At 39.2% G+C, this 23,902-nt stretch overlaps 1 protein-coding gene and 1 long non-coding RNA gene across 3 annotated transcripts in view; one reads left to right on the top strand and one right to left on the bottom strand.

Moving 5' to 3' along the window:
• Window positions 1–23,902, top strand: part of LOC138852718 (uncharacterized) — a 299,461-nt gene that overhangs the window by 208,775 nt on the left and 66,784 nt on the right. The window lies entirely within an intron of this gene.
• Pdk (pyruvate dehydrogenase kinase) overlaps window positions 1–23,902 on the bottom strand; it is a 57,758-nt gene that overhangs the window by 12,946 nt on the left and 20,910 nt on the right. The window contains exons 2-7 of one of the 2 annotated variants that reach the window (XM_053781090.2): window positions 17,098–17,308; window positions 16,339–16,523; window positions 15,481–15,642; window positions 11,319–11,363; window positions 6,439–6,611; window positions 6,062–6,286 (exon numbers count right to left, since the gene is read on the bottom strand). In XM_053781090.2, coding sequence (XP_053637065.1) covers window positions 6,062–6,286; window positions 6,439–6,611; window positions 11,319–11,363; window positions 15,481–15,642; window positions 16,339–16,523; window positions 17,098–17,308 — 1,001 coding nt within the window. The remainder of the gene's footprint in view (window positions 1–6,061; window positions 6,287–6,438; window positions 6,612–11,318; window positions 11,364–15,480; window positions 15,643–16,338; window positions 16,524–17,097; window positions 17,309–23,902) is intronic. The other variant, XM_053781091.2, reaches the window with a different exon arrangement.

The raw sequence follows: 23,902 nt of genomic DNA on the forward strand, positions 1-23,902 counted from the left end.
GACATGTCAGCAGATGGGTCTATGAAAGATGAGGTGAATCACAGAAATGATGAGGGGAAAAAGGGCGAGTGGTGCACTTTGGAGTCTGTGGAGATAGAACTTTGTCCATAGAAGCAATGAGGGGAATGTACGAGTATAGTTATACCAACTCTTATATGGATTTTAAACATGGGTAGTGAATGTTGCAACAAGGAGAAGGCTGGAGGCAGTGATGTTATGTCTGAGAACAATGTGTGGTGTGAATATAATGCAGAGAATTCGTAGTTTGGAAATTAGGAGGACGTGCAGGATTACCGAAACTATTATCCAGAGGGCTGAGGAGGGGTTTTTGAGGTAGTTCGGAAATGCAGAGAAGATGGAACAAAATAGAATGACTTCGAGAGTGTATAAATCTGTAGTGGAGGGAAGGCGGGCTAGGGGTTGGCCTAGGAAATGTTGGAGGGAAGGGGTAAAGGTTTAGTGTGCAAGGGGGCTTGGACTTCTAGCAAGCATGTGTGAACATGTTAGATAGGAGCAAATGAAGGCAAATAGTTTTTAGGACTATGTGCTGTTGGAGTGTGAGCAAGGTTACATTTATGAAGGGATTCAGAGAAACCAGCAGGCTGGACTAGTCCTGGAGATGGGAAGTAGTGTCTGCACTCTGAAGGAGGGGTGTTAATGTTGCAGTCTTCTAGCTGTAGTGCAAGCATGCCTCTGGCAAGACAGTGATGAGTGAATGATGAAAGTTTCTTTTTCAGGCCACCCTGCCTTAGTGGCTGATAGTCAATGTGTTAATAATAAAAAAAAATAATATATATATATATATATATATATATATATATATATATATATATATATATATATATATATATAATAAAGGGGTTAAGAAGGCCTAGGGAATGAATGGATTAGTCAGTTAAAAACAGTCTGGGAGTTAGATGGGAAGTATTGGGTAGATAGCAGGAATATTTTGGGGAACCTTTAAATGTCCATGAAGAAAGGAAGGCAGTAATTTCATGCACTGGCCAGGGAGGTATAACACCTTTTATGAGTGAAGAAGAGCAGGATGCGAGTGTGGGAGGGGTGTGCGAGGCAATATGTAGAATAAAAGGGAGTAAAGCAGCTGAATCTGATGGGATCATGACAGAAATGTTAAAAGCAGGGGAAGAGGGAGATATAGCATTGGAGTGGTTGGTATTTTAGCTCAATAAATGTACGAAAGAGGAGAAGGTACCCATTACCCATGGATTGGCAGAGAACGTATATATTTCCTTTATATAAAGGGAAGGGGGACAAAAGAGACTAAAAATTATAGGGGAATAAGTTCACTGAGTGTAGGTAGTAGGTTGGTAGACAGCAACTGCCCAGGGAGGTAATACTATCCTGCCGAGTAAAATGAAAGCCTATAATTATTTTACATGATGGTAGGATTGCTGGTGTCTTTTCCATCTCAAACATGCAAGATTTCAGGTATGTTTTGCTACTACTACTTAGGTCACATTGAACTTGCATGTACAAGCACATTACACACACTTACACACGCACACACACTTACACACACACACTTACACTTACACACACACACACACACACAGGAAAGATTAAGGGAAATCGGCCTGACCACACTGGAGGACAGGAGGGTCAGGGGAGACATGATAACGACATATAAAATACTGCGTGGAATAGACAAGGTGGACAAAGACAGGATGTTCCAGGGAGGGGACACAGAAACAAGAGGCCACAATTGGAAGTTGAAGACACAAATGAGTCAGAGATAGTAGGAAGTATTTCTTCAGTCATAGAGTTGTAAGGCAGTGGAATAGCCTAGAAAATGACGTAGTGGAGGCAGGAACCATACACAGTTTTAAGACGAGGTTTGATAAAGCTCATGGAGCGGGGAGAGAGAGGGCCTAGTAGCAACAGGTGAAGAGGCGGGGCCAGGAGCTAGGACTCGACCCCTGCAACCACAAATAGGTGAATACACACACGGGCGCCTGGCAAACCTACGGATAGTGTTCCGATACCTCAGTAAGGATTCGTTCAAGACTCTGTATACCATTTATGTCAGGCCCATACTGGAGTATGCAGCACCAGTTTGGAATCCACACCTAGTCAAGCACGTCAAGAAATTAGAGAAAGTGCAAAGGTTTGCAACAAGACTAGTCCCAGAGCTACGGGGATTGTCCTACGAAGAAAGGTTGAGGGAAATCGGCCTGACGACACTGGAGGCCAGGAGGGTCAGGGGAGACATGATAACGACATATAAAATACTGCGCAGAATAGACGAGGTGGACAAAGACGGGATGTTCCAGAGATGGGACACAGACACAAGAGGTCACAATTGGAAGTTGAAGACTCAGATGAATCAAAGGGATGTTAGGAAGTATTTCTTCAGTCATAGAGTAGTCAAGCCATGGAATAGCCTAGAAATTGCAGTAGTGGAGGCGGGAACCATACATAGTTTTAAGGCGAGGTATGATAAAGCTCATGGAGCAGGGAGAGAGAGGACCTAGTAGCCATCAGTGAAGAGGCAGGGCCAGGAGCTATGACTCGACCCCTGCAACCACAAATAAGAGTACAAATAGGCGAGTACACACACACACACACACACACACACACACACACACACACCCTCGGCATGACGACACTGGAGAACAGGAGGGTCAGGGGAGACATAACGACATATAAAATACTGCGCGGAATAGACAAGGTGGACAAAGACAGGATGTTCCAGGGAGGGGACACAGAAACAAGAGGTCACAATTGGAAGTTGAAAAGTCAGACGAGTCAAAGGGATGTTAGAAAGTATTTCTTCAGAGTTGTCAGGCAGTGGAATAGCCTAGAATGTGACGTAGTGGAGGCGGGAACCATACATGGTTTTAAGACTAGGTTTGATAAAGCTCATGGAGCAGGGAGAGAGAGGACCCAGTAGCAACCAGTGAAGAGGCAGGACCAGAAGCTAAGACTCGATCCCTGCAACCACAAACAGGCGAGTACAAATAGGCACGTACACCTCTCTGGGTTTTCTTCTATTTTCTTACTAGTTCTTGTTCCTTATTTCTTATCTCAATGGGGAAGCCATAAGCCCTGCATGTTGCAAAAGACTAAAATGCCAGGAGCAAGGGGGCTAGTAATCCTTTCTCCTGTATGTATTACAAAATTTAAAAGGAGAAACTTTTGTTTTTCCTTTTGGGCTACCCTGCCTTGGTGGGATATGGCCAGTTCTTTGAAAGTAGTTTACTGAGTATGCCATGTAAAGTATGTGGTAGGGTTATTGAAAGAATTAGAGGTAAGAGAGCAGGATTTGAGATGAGCAAGGTGGTTTCAGAATGGGTAAGGTATATGTAGATCAAGTGTTTACATTGAAACATATGCATGTATGTGAACAGTGTTTAGATAAAAGTCAGGAAGTTTTTATTGCATTTATGGATTTAGAAAAGGCATATGATAGAGTGGATAGAGGAGCAATGTGGCAGATGTTGCAAGTATATGGAATAGGTGGTAAGTTACTAAATGCTGTAAAGAGCTTTTATGAGGATAGTAAGGCTCAGGTTAGAGTGTGTAGAAGAGAGGGAGAATACTTCCCGGTAAAAGTAGGTCTTAGACAGGGATGTGTAATGTCACCATGGTTGTTTAATATATTTATAGATGGGGTTGTAAAAGAAGTAAATGCTAGGGTGTTCGGGAGAGGGGTGGGATTAAATTATGGGGAATCAAATTCAAAATGGGAATCGACACAGTTACTTTTTGCTGATGATACTGTGCTTATGGGAGATTCTAAAGAAAAATTGCAAAGGTTAGTGGATGAGTTTGAGAATGTGTGTAAAGGTAGAAAGTTGAAAGTGAACATAGAAAAGAGTAAGGTGATGAGGGTATCAAATGATTTAGATAAAGAAAAATTGGATATCAAATTGGGGAGGAGGAGTATGGAAGAAGTGAATGTTTTCAGATACTTAGGAGTTGACGTGTCGGCGGATGGATTTATGAAGGATGAGGTTAATCATAGAATTGATGAGGGAAAAAAGGTGAGTGGTGCGTTGAGGTATATGTGGAGTCAAAAAACGTTATCTATGGAGGCAAAGAAGGGAATGTATGAAAGTATAGTAGTACCAACACTCTTATATGGATGTGAAGCTTGGGTGGTAAATGCAGCAGCGAGGAGACGGTTGGAGGCAGTGGAGATGTCCTGTCTAAGGGCAATGTGTGGTGTAAATATTATGCAGAAAATTCGGAGTGTGGAAATTAGGAGAAGGTGTGGAGTTAATAAAAGCATTAGTCAGAGGGCAGAAGAGGGGTTGTTGAGGTGGTTTGGTCATTTAGAGAGAATGGATCAAAGTAGAATGACATGGAAAGCATATAAATCTATAGGGGAAGGAAAGAGGGGTAGGGGTCGTCCTCGAAAGGGTTGGAAAGAGGGGGTAAAGGAGGTTTTGTGGGTGAGGGGCTTGGACTTCCAGCAAGCGTGCATGAGCGTGTTAGATAGGAGTGAATGGAGACGAATGATACTTGGGACCTGACGATCTGTTGGAGTGTGAGCAGGGTAATATTTAGTGAAGGGATTCAGGGAAACCGGTTATTTTCATATAGTCGGACTTGAGTCCTGGAAATGGGAAGTACAATGCCTGCACTTTAAAGGAGGGGTTTGGGATATTGGCAGTTTGGAGGGATATGTTGTGTATCTCTATACGTATATGCTTCTAAGCTGTTGTATTCTGAGCACCTCTGCAAAAGCAGTGATAATGTGTGAGTGTGGTGAAAGTGTTGAATGATGAAAGTATTTTCTTTTTGGGGATTTTCTTTCTTTTTTTTGGGTCACCCTGCCTCGGTGGGAGACGACCGACTTGTTGGGGGAGGGGGGGAATGTAATGCTACCATGGTTTAATATATTTATAGATGGGGTTGTAAAAGTAAATGCTAGGAGGTTAGGGAGAGGGGTCTGATTAAATTATAGAGAACCAAATACAAAATGGGAGTTGACACTGTTACTCTTTGCTGATGATACTGTGCTTTTGGGAGATTCTAAAGAAAAGTTGCAAAGGTTAGTGGATGAGTTTGGGAGGGTGTGTAAAGGTAAGAGTAGGGTGATGAGGGTGTCAAATGATTTAGATAAAGAATTGGATATTACATTGGAGGGAGAGAGTATGGAAGAAGAGAATGTTTTCAGATACATGTATTTGGGAGTTGACTTGTCAGCAGATGGGTTTATGAAGGATGAGGTTAACTATAGAATTGAAGGAAACAAGTATAGTGGTGCATTGAGGTATCTGTGGAGACAAAAAAAAAAAAACCATTATCCATAGGGGCAAAGAAGGGAATGTACAAGAGTATAGTGGTACCAACACTCTTATACGAGTGTGAAGCTCGAGTTGTAAATGCTGCAGCGAGGAGGCAGCAGAGATGTGTCTAAGGGCAACGTGTGGTGCACATATTATGCAGAGAATTCGTAGTGTGGAAATTAGGAGGAGGTATGGAGTTTAAAAGTATTAGTCAGAAGGCTGAAGAGGGGTTGTTGAGGTGGTTTGGTCATTCAGAGAGAATAGAACAAAGTAGAATGACAGAGCGTATAAATCTGTAGGGGAAGGAAGGCTGGGTAGGGGTTGTCCTCAAAAAGGTTGGAGGGAGGGGATAAGAGGTTTTGTGGGCAAGGGGCTTGGACTTCCAGCAAGCGTGCGTGAGCATGTTAGATACAAGTGAATGGAGACTAGTGGTTTCTGGGACCTGACGAGCTGTTGGTGTGTGAGCAGGGCAATATTTTGTGAAGGGATTCAGGAAAACCAGTTAGCCGGACTCAAGTCCTGGAAATGGGATGTGCAATGCCTGCACTTTAAAGGGGGAGTGGGGGAGGGGGGGGGGGTTGGGATATTGGCAGTTTGGAGTGATGTATAAGCAGTCTTGTCTGAGTGCCTCTGCAGTGATTATGTATGAGTGATGGTGAAAGTGTTGAATGAAAGTTTTTTTTCCCCTCTTTCTTTCTGGGTTTTTTTCATTTTGGGTCACCCAGCCTTGGTGGGAAACTGCCAACATGTTAAAAAAAAAATCCATATTTTTCTAAGATGTTTACAGTTTTCAAAATTTACTGCACCTTTAAGAAGATTATGGCATCAGTACCATAACCTTCACAGGATGTTAGCATCAGGTCTCCATGGAAGTAGCGAGCGTATAATCTGGACAGTGGAAGCCCGTAACCATAACCAGCCAGAGGTGGTGTATCTAGCCCAGAAACAGCTGGCTGTGGTGCAGTGGAGTACATGTAGTTGAAGAGTAGATCCATTTGACTTCGGGGAATGCCACCGCCTAAGTCACTTAACTGAAAAATTATGTCCACTTGATTTACAGTTTCTCAAATTGTTCTCTTGTATGGTTCTCTCATTAACTAACATCTGTATCCTGAGTAATATATTGCATTATATTTTAATATAATAACTGAAGTGGTCAATCCTTGTACTGTGAAATACATACCTTAATAGTAAGATCCTCATGACCCATGACTAGAAGCACTTCTACAGGAGGGAACACATCAGTACTAGTACCATAGTGCTCAACAACAGCACGCATGCTATTTTTGAAGAGTTCAAAAAGCATGTGATAAAGATGAGACGGGACATATACAACTGATGCAGGCGTTTTGTCCCCTGGAAAGAATGAAAACCTCACATTAGCCCACTTAATGCATAGTAAAAAAATTTCCACACAATCTTTTTTCTAATCTATGTCTATTTCATCACTTTACATATTATCAAAGCATTTTAATACTACCATGGCATGTACTGAACCAAAGTTGTATCTTCAAAAAAGTAAAACTCTGGGCATTTTTTCTTCACTTTGTAATTTAACCCGTAAACGGTCCAAACGTATATATACGTTCACTTCCGTAATGCCCCAACTTTTTTGGGAAAAAAAAAAGTTGTTTTTTAATAGGAAAAAAAAGCATATGGTATGCAGGTATTCCCAATTATTTTAATATGGTGCACAGCGAGTGCTCACACCCATTCTCACATGTCTAGGCGACTCAGGCTTATTGTGGCAATGTTAAATGTAGGACAAAACATGTATATACGTTTGGGGCACTAGCGGTAAAAACGTATATATACACGTTTGGACCGTTTACAGGTTAAAGATATACTGAATATATTAATAAAGGATGGAGGGAGGGAGGGGGTAGAAGACGTTGTGTGTGCAAGGGGCTTGGACATGCAACAGGTATGTGCGAGTGTTAAACAGGGATTCAGGAGGTGGGAAGTACAATGCTTGCACTTGAAAGGAGGGGTTTGGGATATTGGCTGTTTGGAGTGACATCTAAACTGTTGTATCTGAGCACCTCTGTAAAGACAGTGATTATGTGTGAAAGACGGTGAAAGTGAAAATGATGGTGAAAGTGGTTTTTCTTTTTTGGGTCACCCTGCCTTAGCAAGACATGGCCAACCTGTTGAACAAAAAAGTTGATAATTTCTTTCAATTAGTGATAAATTTGAAGAGAATCCATGTCAAGAATATTGAATTATAACTAAATTTTCCAGTACCCATGTGCTTATTAAAGCTTACAACTTTCAAGAGTTGTAAATTTAGTTGGCAGTGGCAAGCAAGCCAATCTTGGTACTGCCAACTAAATTTGGCAGTGTATTTTTGTTACTATGCATTATTTTCATGGTCTTTGCTGAGCAGTTACTGTATTATTCTAATGCTGTCGCCATTAGACTGGTATTGTCTAGGTGAAAATATTCATGGATTAGTGTCAATTAGAAGATAATAGAATGATAGTCAGCAGACATTAACATTTCCTAGTTTCAAACTCACTTTCACTTGTTAGTTCTTTGTATAAGCTACAGAAAAAAAGCAGTAAGCTCAATTAAGCAACAATTTAGCTGCAGCCACAAAACAGTCACTACACTTATGAAGGCTTATACTCGCCATTGAGCGTTTTCGGGATTTTCACACCAATTATATATTGATGGTAATATACAGTACATAAATTGTGTGTTTAACCCTTTGACTGTCGAGGTCGTACATATACGTCTTACGAGGTACCGTGTTTGACATATATATACTCAAATTCTAGCGGCTTCAAATCAAGCAGGAGAAAGCTGGTAGGCCCACATGTGAGAGAATGGGTCTGTGTGGTCAGTGTGCACCATATAAAAAAATCCTGGAGCATGCAGTGCATAATGAGAAAAAAACTCCGACCTTTTTTTTAATTAAAATGCCGAGTTTGAGTCTATTTTCGTATAGTATTTATGGTTGTATTCTCGTTTTCTTGGTCTCATTTGATATAATGGAAAACATATTATAGAAATAGAAGTGATTTTGATTGGTTTTTCTATAAAAAAGAACCTGGAAATGGAGCTCAAAGTAGGGGAAATGTTTGATTTTTGCCAATGTTCAAAAGTAAACAAATATGTCATTGTCCAATAAATGTCCAACTAGACATTCTAATATGCAGTCATGAATGGGTTGAGGTTATTTATACAATTATTACAGTATTGCAGTAGTCTGCATAAATCTTTTATTTTTTTGTTTGAATAAAAATTCAAAATAGAAAGCAAGAGTAATATCAGAGGGGCCTGGAGACGTGACTGATGAACAAAGAAAATGTTATTTTAGAGCCAGGAATGTCTGCATTGTTCATTCTGGACCTTATTTTGAAATTGTCATTTTTTTAATTTTCGTGAAATTGGCCAAATTGCAAATTTCTGACCACGTTATTGGGTAGTTGAAATTGGTAAATGGGCAGTTTCTCGTACTCAATCGATAGATAAAATGGAGTTCTAAAGAAATAGCTATGAGCTTGGTCGACTGGAACAATGGAATTAGCCGAAAATAGGGCTCAAAATGGACGAAATCGCCGATTTGTAAATATTGCCGAGGTCGCTAACTTCGCGAGAGCGTAATTCCGTCAATTTTCTATCAAATTTAATGTTTTTTTGGTGTCATTACAATCGCGAAAAGATTCTATCATTTCATAAAAAAATATTTTTTTTAAATTTTGCGACACCAAGAGACTTCAGGATTGGGGGTTGCGACAGTCAAGGGGTTAATAATGTTAACAAAGCATATTATCGACAGTATGCCTACAAGCAAAGAGGTATTCATGTGCAGTACATACGTATTGCCATTTGAAATGTTTGGTGTGATGATCCTTACAGTTAAATTTTGTTTGTATGATACATAAATGTCTTAGTGCACTGATATTATTCATGAAAAGCTACATTGAGAACAATGAACATCAGAAATAAACAGACCAAAAGGAGGTAGTACAAGAATGAAGTAAATAAAGATGTTGTAATGACTGAAGCTGAATGAGCAACTCCCACATATCAGGGTCATGGAAATAAATGGTATAAAATACCGACACAATGGAAACAAACATATGCAGTATAATGTGATCCTTTATTGACGAATAATTTTGTGTGGTTGTAACAAATGTCAAAACAGACATGAATGTATTAGGAATTTATTAGTATAAGATGTAAAATTAGTATTAATGTTATTATAAATCTCTAAAGATCCTTTTTTTTAGTGCTGAGAATTCTAATACATTCATGTCTGTTTTGACATTTATGTTACAACCATCAATAAAGGATCACATACTGCACGTGTTTATATTTCCATATCAGGGCCATGTTCTCAAGGCACACAAAATATGAGGCAAAAACTGAGCAAACTCCACTTCCCTCACTTTCACAATATATGCAAATAATATTGTTGCAGTAATAACACCAGGAGGCAGCTCTGATGAAAACTCACACTCGCACGAGCTTTTAAATCTCTGCACAAAATTAAATTTCATCTTCACTAACAATGATGATCTGATAAGAAATGTCACCATATCAAAAACAATATACTCAGATCACAACATAATTGAGGTTCAGACATGTATGCGTGGAGCCCCAGACCGACATAATGAGACTAGTCACGAGGGAGCATTCACCAAATTCAACTTCAATGACAAAAACAAAGTGGGATCAAGTAAACCAAATCCTAACCGATATAAGCTGGGAAGATACACTAAGCAACACAGACCCCAACTTATGCCTAGAACAAATTAACTTGGTGGCACCATGTATGCTCAAGGCTTATTCCTCTAAGAAAAAGGAGGGGTAGATGTAAAATAGAAAGAGACAGGCGCTCCCTTTACAGGCGACGGAAAAGAATAACAGAGCGGCTAAAAGAGGTCAATATATCTGAAATGCGTAGGGAGACACTGGTCAGAGAAATAGCAAGCATCGAACTTAAGCTAAAGGAATCTTATAGGAGTCAGGAAACGCGGAAAGAACTAAAAGCCATAAATGAAATCTAAAGAAACCCAAAGTATTTCTTCTATGCCAAATCATAGTCGAGAACAACGTCCAGTATTGGGCCCCTACTTAAACAAGATGGGTCCTACACAGATGACAGCAAGGAAATGAGTGAGCTACTCAAGTCCCAATATGACTCAGTTTTTAGCAAGCCACTAACCAGACAGAGTCGAAGATCAAAATGAATTTTTTACGAGAGCCACAAAATTTGGTTAACACAAGCCTATCCGATGTTATCCTGACGCCAAATGGCTTCGAACAGGCGATAAATGACATGCCCATGCACTCTGCCCCAGGGCCAGACTCATGGAACTCCGTGTTCATCAAGAACTGCAAGAAGCCCCTATCACGAGCCTTTTCCATCCTATGGAGAGGGAGCATGGACACGGGGGGGTCGTCCCACAGTTACTAAAAACAACAGATAGCCCCACTCCACAAAGTGGGCAGTAAAGCAACAGCAAAGAACTACAGACCGATAGCACTAACATCCCATATCATAAAAATCTTTGAAAGGGTCCTAAGAAGCAAGATCACCACCCATCAGTTACACAACCCAGGGCAACATATGTTTAGAACAGGTCGCTCCTGTCTGTCTCAACTATTGGATCACTACGACAAGGTCCTAAATGCACTAGAAGACAAAAAGAATGCAGATGTAATATATACAGACTTGGGGTCATAAAATACACTGCGTGCAGCATGATTTTTTTTTTTTTGTCTGTTCAATTGAGGATTTACTGTACAAGCATATAAACCAAGAGGAATATTTGCATTCACACATTTATATTTAATAATTTTTTTTATTTATTTTGCCTGACAGTGGGAGGTCTCCTAAATATGTATTCAATAAAAACTGATACTAAAAACAAGCTTTCAAGAACAGCATGCATTGAACATAGGTAGGACCTTGGCCTCTCAAACTCCCATCTTTTATCTTTCAAGTACACGAGAGACTTGAATACATAATTGCTCTCTGCATAAACATACTGATCTGGCTAAAATTATACATATAGCAGTGGTATAAACAAGGTGAAATTATAACAGTACCTGGTGCTCCAGCTTCTTTTATGGTTTTTGTCGCCTTGTCCTTTTCTGTGGGTGCAAGTGTGCAAAAGCATTCTACTATTAGTTACTAAAAATCCACAGAAGTGACACGACCAGAAACAGCCTTAAGAAATGATAAGAAACGAATTACTGTTCATAAAATATTTATTCATTATAAATAATTTATGAAGATCTTTTAACAGATTGGCCGTCTCCCACTGAGGCAGGGTGACCCAAAATAGAAGAAACGAGTTTCTTCTTTTCACATGTGGTAGTTTATATAGAAGGGGTTACTAGCCCCCTTACTTCCGGCATTTTAGCCACCCCTTATGACATGCATAGTTTATGAAAGATTCGTCCCCACTGCAAAAATCTGATTTGCAGATTGCTAGGGTTATAGAAAAAATGAGAAAAAGTGAAAAATTAAAAAACTCAGATGCTAATAAAAATTATATATTTAAAACTTGCTTCTAGCAGTATTATGCAATCAGCAAATGCTCTAGTTAGCTAGAAGCTTAATATAATGAAAATGGTCCTGCGACTAAATATGAGCAAAGAAAACCAAGAAATAAATTTATTTCCTCAAATGCAATATACCATATGCTCATAAGAAGGAAAACTGCAACAGACCTACTAGCTATGCAAGGCTGCTCATATATTAGGAAAATCAATAATGTAGTTCAAATGGTTCATTCCTAACCCACATTTTAGAGATGCAACCTATATGATATTCATGTCCAACCTGGATGATGATCACGTCACAAGTGACTTGACAATGGTCCAGGATGGAGTGAAAAGTCATACAGTTTGCCACCTACAATATACGAATTAGTTGTGTAAGAAATGCGAGTGACTTTAGTGAAGTGAATAACCGAGCGAGTGTAGAGATATTCAATTGAACGAGTTATAAATTTGGATCACATTTACCAACAAATGAGGGAATGTTTTTAAAGTGAACCAGTTTACAGCAAGGATTCTGAAACGCACACAAATGCAAGAAAATGATTTGCAGTCTTATTACACATTAGAAATGCTGGTTTCAGGAACAATGAATACAAGACATCCACCCTATATACATTAATACAATGCACCCCTAACATTCACAATGTATAACCTTTATGAATGCTATAAAAATGTGATACGTTAGAGATTTTTTAATCGATTACAAAAATTACTACCAATCACTTGGAACAAGAAAATTTGCCCCCTCGAGCAAACTATGACATACAGGCAAATCCCCAAGCCAAGTGCATGTGTTAATACAGGAAAGGCAGCATTCCCAATATCTAATACAGTAGGACCCTGCTTTATGGTGTTCCGCTAATATGGACATTTCAAATTATGACAAACTCACTATACGGCTCCCCCCACCCGACTTCCTAATATGATCACCGCACCCCACCCTGTGTCTTTACATTCTCCGTGAGCTCCATGAGCATCGTCTCCTTCCATTATGTCAGGAAACTTTGCAAAATTTAAAGTGTTGTAAAGTTATTTCACATTTTATATATACTGATAATTATACTTGCATACATGTCCCTAAATAAAATTACACTGTGCTAGCGTGCAGGTACACATTAAAATCACTAAGAGTGTCGTTTTAGTCTCAAGGACACCATATTAATAATGATAATATAAAATAAAGACTGAGGCGCATTAAATGTCATACATTACGTTAACAAACATTTTCATTAATCCATGTTTGGAGTATGGAGGAGGTGAATGTGTTCAGATATTTGGGAGTGGACATGTCAGCAGATGGGTCTATGAAGGACAAGGTGAATCATAGAATTGACGAGGGGAAAAAGGCGAGTGGTGCAATGTGGAGTCTGTGGAGACAGAAATTTTATCTATGAAAGAAAAATGAGGAATGTATGAGAGTGTAGTTATACCAACGCTCTTGTATGGGTGTGAGGCTTGGGTTGTGAATGTTGCAACAAGAAGGCTGGAGGCAGTGTGGATGTCTTGTCTGAGGGCAATACGTGGCATGAATATAATGCAGAGAATTCGTAGTTTGGAGATTAGGAGGTATGGGATTACCATAACCATTATCCAGAGGGCTGAGGAGGGGTTATTGAGATGATTTGGATGTGTAGAGAGGATGGAACAAAATAGAATGACTTCAAGTGTATAAATCTGTAGAGGGAAGGCAGGGTAGGGGTCGGCCTAGGAAAGGTTGGAAGGAGGGGGTAAAGGAGGTTTTGTGTGCGTGGGATTTGGACTTCCAGCAAGAGTGCGAGAGTGTTAGATAGGAGTGAATGGAGACAAAAGGTTTTTAGGACTGTGCTGTTGTAATGTAAGCAAGGTAACATTTATGAAGAGATTCAGGGAAACTGGCAGGCTGGACTCAATTCCTGGAGATGGGAAGTATAGTGCTGGCACTCTGAAGGAGGAGTGTTAATGTTGCACTTTTATAACTAGTGTAAGCATGCCTCTGGCAAGGCAGTGATGGAGTGAATGATGACAGTTTCTTTTTTGGGCCACCCTGCCTTGGTGGGAAGCAGCCGATTTGTTAATAAAAAAAATATACAGACATGCTATGTAACAAAAATAAGTACACCTCACAGTAGAATAAATTTACAAATACGAGATGTTACATGTAGATGAACGAGTATCATTCATAACCAGATGTGTTTGTCTGTTTACATCCTCCATCCTCCTTAGCTTCGAACTATAGACCAAAGCTTTACCTTCATAGTGGGAAAATTTATGGAATCAATAATTGCTGAAACAATTCACAGCCATCTTGAAAGACAAATTGATTTATCAATATCAACGCAGTTTTACGAATTTACCAACTTTTTTCACTAAGGTACTTGAGGAGGTAGATCATGGTATTGAATATGATAGTGTATATGGACTTCAGTAAGGCTTTTTGATAGAGTTCCACATCAGAGGCTATTAGAGAAACTTAAGGCACACAGAAATCGGAATGGGGGGCATGTCACAAGCGGTGTTCCACAGGGGTCAGTGTTGGGCCCCTTGTTCGCAATTGACAAATGAGGGAATAAATAGCAACATAAGCAAATTTGCTGATGACACCAAAATAGGCCATCCAATTCATTCTAATGGGGACACTAGAGCACTCCAGGACGATTTGAATAGACTGATGCAATGGTCGGAGAAGTGGCAGATGCAGTTTAATATAGACAAATGCAAAGCTCTAAATGTTCAAAAGTATAATAACCATGCCACATTCAAACTAAATAATGTAGATCTTAATATTACTGATTGCAAAAAAGGATTTAGGAGTTCTGGTTAGCAGTAACCGTTAGCTTTATTGCGAACGCATAAGCATTTGCAATAAAGCTAACGGAATCCTTGTCTTCATATCAAGAAGCATAAATAATACGAGTCCTCAGGTTGTTCAACTATATATTCTTGGTTAGGCCTTGTTTAGATTATGCTGCACAGTTCTGGTAACCGTATTACAGAATGGATATAAATGCACTGGAAAACGTACAGAGGAGGATGACAAAGCTGATCCCACATATCAGAAATCTTCCGTATGAGGATAGGCTGAGGGCCCTGAATCTGCACTATTTAGAAAGGTGTAGAATTAGGGGGGATATGATCGAGGTGTATAAATGGAAAACAGGAATAAAGGGGATGTAAATAGCATCTTAAAAATATCTAGCCTAGACAGGACTTGCAGCAATGGTTTTAAACTGGAAAAATTCAAATTCAGGAAGGATACTGGAAAGCACTGGTTTGGTAATAGAGTTGTGGACGAGTGAAAAACTCCAGAGTACCGTGACAGAAGCCAAGACGTTGTGTAGTTTTAAAAATAGGTTAGATAAATACACGAGTGGGTGTGGTTGGGTGCGAGTTGGACCTGACTAGCTGGTGCTACCGAGTCAGAAGCTGTGCTCCTTAATTTAAGTGGAGGTGACCTGACTGGGTGGGCCATTGGACCTGCCCTGCATGGGCCAGTAGGCCTGCTGCAGCGTTCCTTCTTAATTATGTTCTTAAATATCATTAGACCCAGGCAAAGATCCCTCATCAAAATGTTGAACAAGATGAGGAGGGATTGAGAGTGGAAAAATAAGTATTGTCAGTTTAACCTTAGAACATACAGCTAACATTCTATCAAAAATCAAAAGAAAGCAAAAGCAATAATCCAATGTCTCATTTTGTACTGCCCTTAAAATACAAGACTACTTACCATTATGATATTTTATTACAAGCTCTGGAGATGCAAGGTAATACTGGTCACAAAGAAAGCGAGCATTGGCATACGCATCTTCTATCACACGAACAACATCACAGTGAGGGTCTATACATCCTATGTGGTTCTGTGCATGCACACCATCACCGAAGAGAATTGCTGAAATAAATTAAATTTTTTAATTATAAAGTAAGAGTAATAAATTCCTTTAAATTATTTAAAATGGTCCTGTCAAAATTGCCTATACTTTTCCTAGCCTTCACAAATGCTCTTGTCAGTTTGGCTCTTACATTTCATCCCTAACATGAATCATAATCTTGGTTTGGTTTCTGTTAATGTATGCTCTTATCAATAAACTTTAATTCTTTAACCTTCAGAACATACAGGAGTTAACCTTATCAAGATTGACTTCCCACCCTAGCTGTCCCCTACCTTTTTCACCTGACTTGCTTTTCACCTTTTTCTCTGTTACTCAACTTGACAAAACTAATTCCTTCCACCCACATATGGTGTTCTTATCTTCCAATGGCATACCTACCCATCAGGCATAACAGATTTTTTAACTCCTATTTGGTATCAATTACATGTATATTCACAACAATACCATACCATCACAAACAAGCAATAATTACTACATTTTTTATACAGACCTTTAATTAACAAAGAATTTTAATAGTGCATCAGTTTTTATATAATTTAACTTTAGATTAACACGAAAAGTGTATACATAATTAGTTTTGTAAAAGCTATTATTTATTAATTCCCATACCAAATAACACCAGTGCAACTTCAATTTGCCGACAAATCTTCACATTCGTGCAGTACAGTACTATGCAACATTTCATAAAAACTCACTGTGCTGGTTAATGAGCATCCTGATGGAGATGCGATTCATGTAAAATCTATCGAGGAAATATTGGATGTTGGCCTCTGTGTTGGCATTAATTGAATGAGCATCCTTCAACTCAATCACTCCCTGAGCCATGGTCATCACTACATCTTTATGGCGATTACGAATTTTTAACAGCGTGTCAGTAAACCTGAAGAAAAATATTAAAGCCATAAAATTTACTGGCACTTCAGAATATATGTACATATATATATATTTATCCTCAAATGGGAATGCTACGAGTTTCTACTGAAATTAAAAATTTATGCCAATTCTACTGCTACATAAAAATACATCTTTAATGTAACTAACAAGTTATCACATTGCAATTACTGTGCTATACACTAAAATGTACCAGAGAGTATGAAAAAGATGTTAAGATGGGAAACAAAATCATCTCCAATGACTTGAGAGCTTTATACAAAATTAAAATGAATAAAATATTAAAATAAATAATTACAAAGAATAAGGGTATTTAACACACAAATAGTGTGTGCACATGAACTGTGCTGCTAAGCAGCAAGCCAGCAAAATGGGTTGAGGCATGATAGCTGTACAGAAGTAGGAGAAAAAAAAAATGCTTTACTGAAAAAGCCTAGTTGATCACTTGCCTGATATATATTTGATAATTAAGATAATTTCAATAAATTCATGTTGCTGGTCTTGAAAATCTTGCTTTTAATACATCATAAGTTACTTTTAGCATTTAAAAAAAAAATGCTTACTTGTCAAGAATAGAAGAATTAGAGCAACTGCCATCTTCAAATTCTAGAAGATCTATAAAACTCATGCGATAAAGGTCCCGTACATCACACACAGATGGCATGTGGAGGAGTTTCTCTGGCAATAGATGAAATTCCTTCATAATGTTTGCAAGTCGTACTGGTAGCTCCTTGCGTAAGAACAAAAATGAATCTCTGTTTGTGGCATTTTCACCTGTGGAGAAAAAATATCTTTAAGAAGGATTATAATACATAGTTATTATTGGACTAAAGGTGCACTAGTATATATTTCAGGGGAAGCACCAAGTATAATGTATATTTTCATATAAACCTGTAATATACTGCATCATCAAATGCACCTTAGCAATAATGAAAGAGCGAGAGGGCAAGAATGAGAGAGAGAGAGAGAGAGAGAGAGAGAGAGAGAGAGAGAGAGAGAGAGAGAGAGAGAGAGAGAGAGAGAGAGAGAGAGAGAGAGAGAGAGAGAGAGAGAGAGAGAGAGAGAGAGAGAGAGAGAGAGAGAGAGAGAAATAGAGAGAGAGAGAGAGAGAGAGAGAGAGAGAGAGAGAGAGCGAGAGAGAGAGAGAGAGAGAGAGAGAGAGAGAGAGAGAGAGAGACTTATGCAACCTTCCTCCAAACCTGGCTACGCATATAGAATACTTTATAAAAAAAACTATAACGGTAGCCTGGCAACTCAGTAGAGCACATCAATAATCATAAGTCTGGGCTTAAGCTTCGTCTTGGCAACTTGTATAAACACGTTTGGGGGTAATTGTCAATAGTCTTCCAATGAACGCACTCGTCAGACGGGCCATTTTAACTTATGGCTGGATATATATTAAGGATATGGCTGAAATTTAATCTGATTTTCAATCCCATTAAGTTGGCTCTAAAGGCAAACCAATCGATTTGGCATTTAAGACCACACGAGTTAAGCAGTCAAAGGCCAAATTCTCAGCTTTTGCTATTTAAGATTAATAGTTGATGTAATTAAAGAATTAGTCTTAATAAGTGGCTCAAAGTACACGTGTTCAACCGGTCTTTGATTAAATAGAATTACTTCACTCGAAAAGATGTACTCGCGTGATATTTGACCGTATTCCTGACCTTGAGTACTCCTTCCTGGGAAACAATAATACAAGTGTGTCAGCGTTCGTGTGTGACTGTAGTGCTCCGAGTATTATTTTTAATGAATTAGTTTTGTTAAACTGTTGCTACATTACGCAGTAAAAAAAAACACTTAAGGGGGTTCCCAACCATTTCTACTCTCTGCACCCCTAGGAAATGATTGATGGATGTTCACCCCCTACAAAGCTTTTGTAACAAAAGTAATATCACATTTGAAGATGGAGTAGTCAGACAACTGAGCATTTAGAAAAGTATTTGAATTGTAAAGTAAAAGGACACAAGTGCAACTAATGTGACATTTATTGTGGCAACGTTTCGCTCTCCAGGAGCTTTATCAAGCTTGATAAAGCTCCTGGAGAGCGAAACGTTGCCACAATAAATGTCACATTAGTTGCACTTGTGTCCTTTTACTTTACATATTGTCGGTAATTCTACCAACTTTATTACTATTTGAATTGTGTTTTTCATAAGGACTCTTCGTCGCACCCCATCAAAAGCCATCTCGCATCCCAGGTTGGGAACGCCTGCGGGACTACCTGAATGTTCCCTTTCTGCGGAAAACGTGCTTAATAATAAAGTCCATACATTTTGCTTCCAAAATTCCTTGACCGCAGTTAAAACAAGAAATAATAACTTAAATAAAATATAATTTAACAAAAATTACCAAGAAATACTGCGTTATCCACTGAACTCAGCTCATGGCTACATTAAGATAAGATTTCGTTCGGATTTTTAACCAAGGGGGGGGTTAGCCACCCAGGATAACCCAAGAAAGTCAGTGCGTCATCGAGGACTAACTTATTTCCATTGGGGTCCTTAATCTTGTCCCCCAGGATGCGACCCACACCAGTCGACTAACACATGGGGTACCTATTTGCTGCTAGGTGAACAGGACAACAGGTGTAAGGAAACGTGTCGATATGTTTCCACCCGCCGGGAATCGAACCCGGGCCCTCCGTGTGTGAAGCGGGAGCTTTAGCCACCGTGCATCATGGATGCACATTAAATACTGACGTTTGTACACAAGGTTTACAAAAGGAACATTTCACTAACTGTAATTGTTCTTTACATTTTAAGTTACACTAGTTCTGACTATTTTTGGTGTGCGAAGTATACAGAATACGACCAACCTTCACCGCGATATTTTTATTCCTTGAAGGTTCAAACGTGCTCTAAATATTATACAAGAACAAGGTACATTGTGCAGTACAACATGATATAAGCAACAATTGTAAGTTACATCACCCTAGAATCGAGACATTTATGCAACATATGAGAATCTTTATTGAAGAAACGTTTCGCAACACAGTGGCTTGATCATTCCAATGCACAAGTGTCAATTCTTCAACTTGTCGGTTTTCAAAACCATTCATTACATCACCCTAGTGTAATCCAGCATCCATGAACATCAAGGAAGTGAACACCCAGGAAGTTTAATATCACAAGGTTAAACACACTGCTGGGCAGACAGCAAGCAGGCTAGCGGGCGCACGCTTACATAAACAAGCACAAGTCTGACTGTATACAAACATCATTGCCCTAGCCTCAGCTGTGTATGTTTGTTTTTAAGCAGCAAAATGCAGCATGGTACAACTTTGTACTGTGTTCGAAGATCTAGGGGCGGTAGGTTAAAAGAAAATGTTGGCAAGAACTTGCTAGGTGAAAAGTGCACAATGAAAAAAAAAAACGAGTAAAAATAAATTTAACGAAATCTATATAGCAAAGCCTAAAAATGAATGTAGCATTCTGCTTAATCCTTGTGAACTTGCATTCTATGCTACATAACTGCTACTTCGGAGAAACCTATCTCGCTATTAAACTCTAAAGTTAAGAAAGTGCGGAGGACATGACATTACTGAAGCAGTGTAGGTCAAGTTGTCTAGTTTTTTGCCCATCAGGGAGTTTAAGCCAAACGTAGTTCAGCGTTCATAGCTACTAGTTTACTTCTAGAATGAAACAATAAAATAAGATGTTATTTTATTGCCAGTTAAAGTAAAGCAAATATTGATGTTTTTACTGTAACGTTTTCCACGAAAATTAAGTATGTGGTAAGTTTAGTCTTTGGTATCCATGGAGCTCTGGACGTGCTTCCGTGACGTTTTAGTAATATCACAGCTATGTCGAAAGTCTTCCACGAATTTAAATATTGATAAGGTAATTAATGGTATTTGTATTGACAAATTTGGACGGGCTTGAATTATATTCTGACTTCATGCTGGTTCATATATAAAGCGAGGTTTTTGATAGAATAATCAAACATCTGAATAACAGTCATAATTGTAGATCACATAAAACAGTGCGCAGTTTCCGTAATTTAAAAGCAGAACACTGCATTCAGAGGTTACATGCTGGGCCACTTTTGAGCTACAAAATTCAAGGACTGGTTCCAATTCTACATAGAAATCACTCCCCCCCCCCACAAAAAAAAGATCAGCAGACGATGCAATATACCGAGTACAGTTATAGAGGCCAGAACGTTGTGTAGCTTTAAAAATAGGTTGGATAAATACATGAGTGGATGTGGGTGGGTGTGAGTTGGACCTGATAGCTTGTGCTACCAGGTCGGTTGCCATGTTCCTCCCTTAAGTCAATGTGACCTGACCTGACTAGGTTGGGTGCATTGGCTTAAGCCGGTAGGAGACTTGGACCTGCCTCGCATGGGCCAGTAGGCCTTCTGCAGTGTTCCTTCGTTCTTATGTCCTAAAAGCAGGGGTATCATACCAGGAGGTTGTCTCGGGGGTCAACGCCCCCGCGACCCAGTCCATGACCAGGTCTCGCGGTGGATCAGAGCCTGATCTGCTGGCTGCACACAAACCGACGTATGAACCACAACCCAGCTGGTCACACTAGGAGAGTAACAAGGTTCCGAAGACTTTTCGACACCCATCTTTCATACACAAGGATTGCCAACAAAGCCCTTTCTGTCTTAAAGGGGAAACTTGAAAAGTTTGTCAGTTCCTGATCAACCAGGCTGTGTTAGTATGCAGGACTGCGTGCGGCCAGCAGTGGTCAAGTCTCAACAAACAAGGAACCAGCAACCTTTCCTTATCTTTAAAGAAGTAGGAAAAAAAAACTTAATGCTTTGGATGACGATTTCAGTAGGATTTTCCTGGCCTGAATCAATGCGGTTTTAGTCTTTCAAGAAATTTCTTTCACAATACAATAAAAAACAGTTACTTAGGCTTAAGAGCAGTTTCTTGAACTGAAGCTTGATTCTGGCAGAGAAGCTACGAGTGAAATACCTCCTAGTGTGGAAATGAAAGCACGTGAAACTTTCATATTATTTAACGTTGGTCAACAAGCTCAACAAACAGTTATTTGGCCCACCAGTATCACTGTCTTTGGGATCAGATACCCTTGGCTCCTGGGTAAAACATGCCATGGGTTTCTTCAAGAAGCTGGGTTCCAGATTCACCAAAAAACCAGAGACCAGAGGACTGCCACTTTTCCCTTGCAGCACCTCAGTCAGGCAATTCAGAGTGGGAATGCTTGTTGCATCTTGGGTTCCCAACTGACATCTGAGAAGCTCAAGAAGCTCTGAAACCTTAAGAGCTTCTATGCATTTTGCAATTCTACATGTTTGTAATACTAAAACTGTACTCATCAATATGAGTGGTTTGAAAACCACTGAGATTATATATATATATATATAATATATATATAACAGTCATGCAAACAAATGAATTAAATTCCCGAGCAATTAAAGGTGCACACCTATAATTGCATACTTTTAGTTACTGTATTAGGTTTAAGGTCTACCGCTATTACCAGTACACCTACATCAAGAATCCTTTAACTGCCGAAATATTAATTAAAATACTAGGTATATACCCAGCAATGCACATCTCTACACAACCTACTTTTATCGTATACCTTTGTATATACCCACAACATATAGTACAGTGACGCATTCATTTCAGCACATACGGTTTTACATGCGAGCTCGTACTCTGTCCCTGGTAGATAATTAGACCCATATGCACCTATCAAGGGCACCAATATATGAAGACTTCTCTCCATGCATACAAATCTGCTCTATTGCCTCTCAGGTCTTTCTGATCATATTAATGCATACATTATACACTATTTCACATCAAACAATATCTTAAACATGTTAATCATTCCACTCTCGGAAAGCTAAAAATAAAGCACTCCACACAATATGGAAACGTTTTGCAATGCACTCTAAAAAGAGCATGATAAAGCTCTGCAAATTCTGTGAACTTCAGGCCAACATTTATAATCTTTCGAAATAATATAAGCTGAAACTAAAAGATCTACAAGAATATGAATGATAAGTTTGTATTAAAAAAATGTATTGGCTTGGAGATGAGCATCCTATCTAAGATATATTTCTCAGTTGCTAACAAAGTCTCCCAGTACATTACAAGAACTTGTGGGATTTGATAATGTAACATCTCAGTATTTTGGTACAACAGGGATATATTGTGCAGTAGGGGGTCAACAGTTCAGTTATGTTAGTCTACAAATGGAAGAAGTGAAGGCGTATGTAAACCATGTAGATATAAATACAGAGGATTTTAATGATATATCACAGGTACATCAGTCACTTCTGAATGTAAACCAACTTGGCTGATATTTAGAATTGCTTACCCTGTGTGCTACTGTTCTATAAGAGCTGACTGACATACCTAACCTAAAATAAGATTTAGAGCATGGTCAACCTTCCCAGGTGTTTAAGGTTTTATGTTTACGAACTGTCAAGCTGAACATTCTTTAGCTGTGATCACAACGTCAGCAGTGACGAAGACATGATGGTACATGTAAATAATGAAAAATATGTAGTGAACTCGTTAATATGTTTCCCCCTCATAATTGTCAAGCGAGCATTTTAACAGCAATTACTACTCGCTGTGTTGCTATGCACTGAACAAACTCACGTGCATCCGAGCTTTAGGGTTTTATCAAAATGCCATATTTGAGCAGCTCCTTACGGTTCCTAGGACTAGATCCATGCTTCTATCAGTAATCTTAAAATTATTAAGTGTAACGAGACATTTTATGTATGGCTTAAGGCAAGAGATAACAGCTTACAATACTCAAATGTCACGCGAAGACAGTGAGGTTATCAAATATCCCCAAATATATAGTCAAATGTGACTGAATGAAAAGAGCCCCTGACGATATAACTATTGTAACGTGCGCTCAGCTTGTCCTAGTTTTATCTTAATTAAATAAAATATAGCATCTGTACTTACCGTTGCATTTATTTGACCATGGTAAGTTACAGGTGCTTAAAATCTTCAACCTACGGAGCATGCAAGCTACAACTAGACCCGCATTATTATATTAATATTGCCTGACTGGTCCTCCACAGTAGTAAAAAAAAAAAAAAAAAAAACACGAACGCTGGGAGAAGGGCACTGATTGACTAGTCAGCAGGATGCATCGAGTGAATGACAAGTGGACAAGGTCGTGGTTGAGAGTTAAACTAGTGACCAGAAGAGAACGGTGATCTAGAGGCTTGCTCTTCCTATTCTACCCTCCACTAATTCTCTCATTAAAGGTCTCCCAGATTGGTCAGATACTGTCCAGCTCCCTGTGGAAGCCAGGGGTCTATTGGCAACCCCCAGTATGGTGTTTAGTGTTTTCTTCTAGATTAACTTCTAACAAATACTCGCTAATGTATTTGTCCACTGGGGTTTGGCGTGTCAGCGTG

Source organism: Cherax quadricarinatus, chromosome 15, assembly GCF_038502225.1.
Source record: "Cherax quadricarinatus isolate ZL_2023a chromosome 15, ASM3850222v1, whole genome shotgun sequence".
NCBI lineage: Eukaryota > Metazoa > Arthropoda > Malacostraca > Decapoda > Parastacidae > Cherax > Cherax quadricarinatus.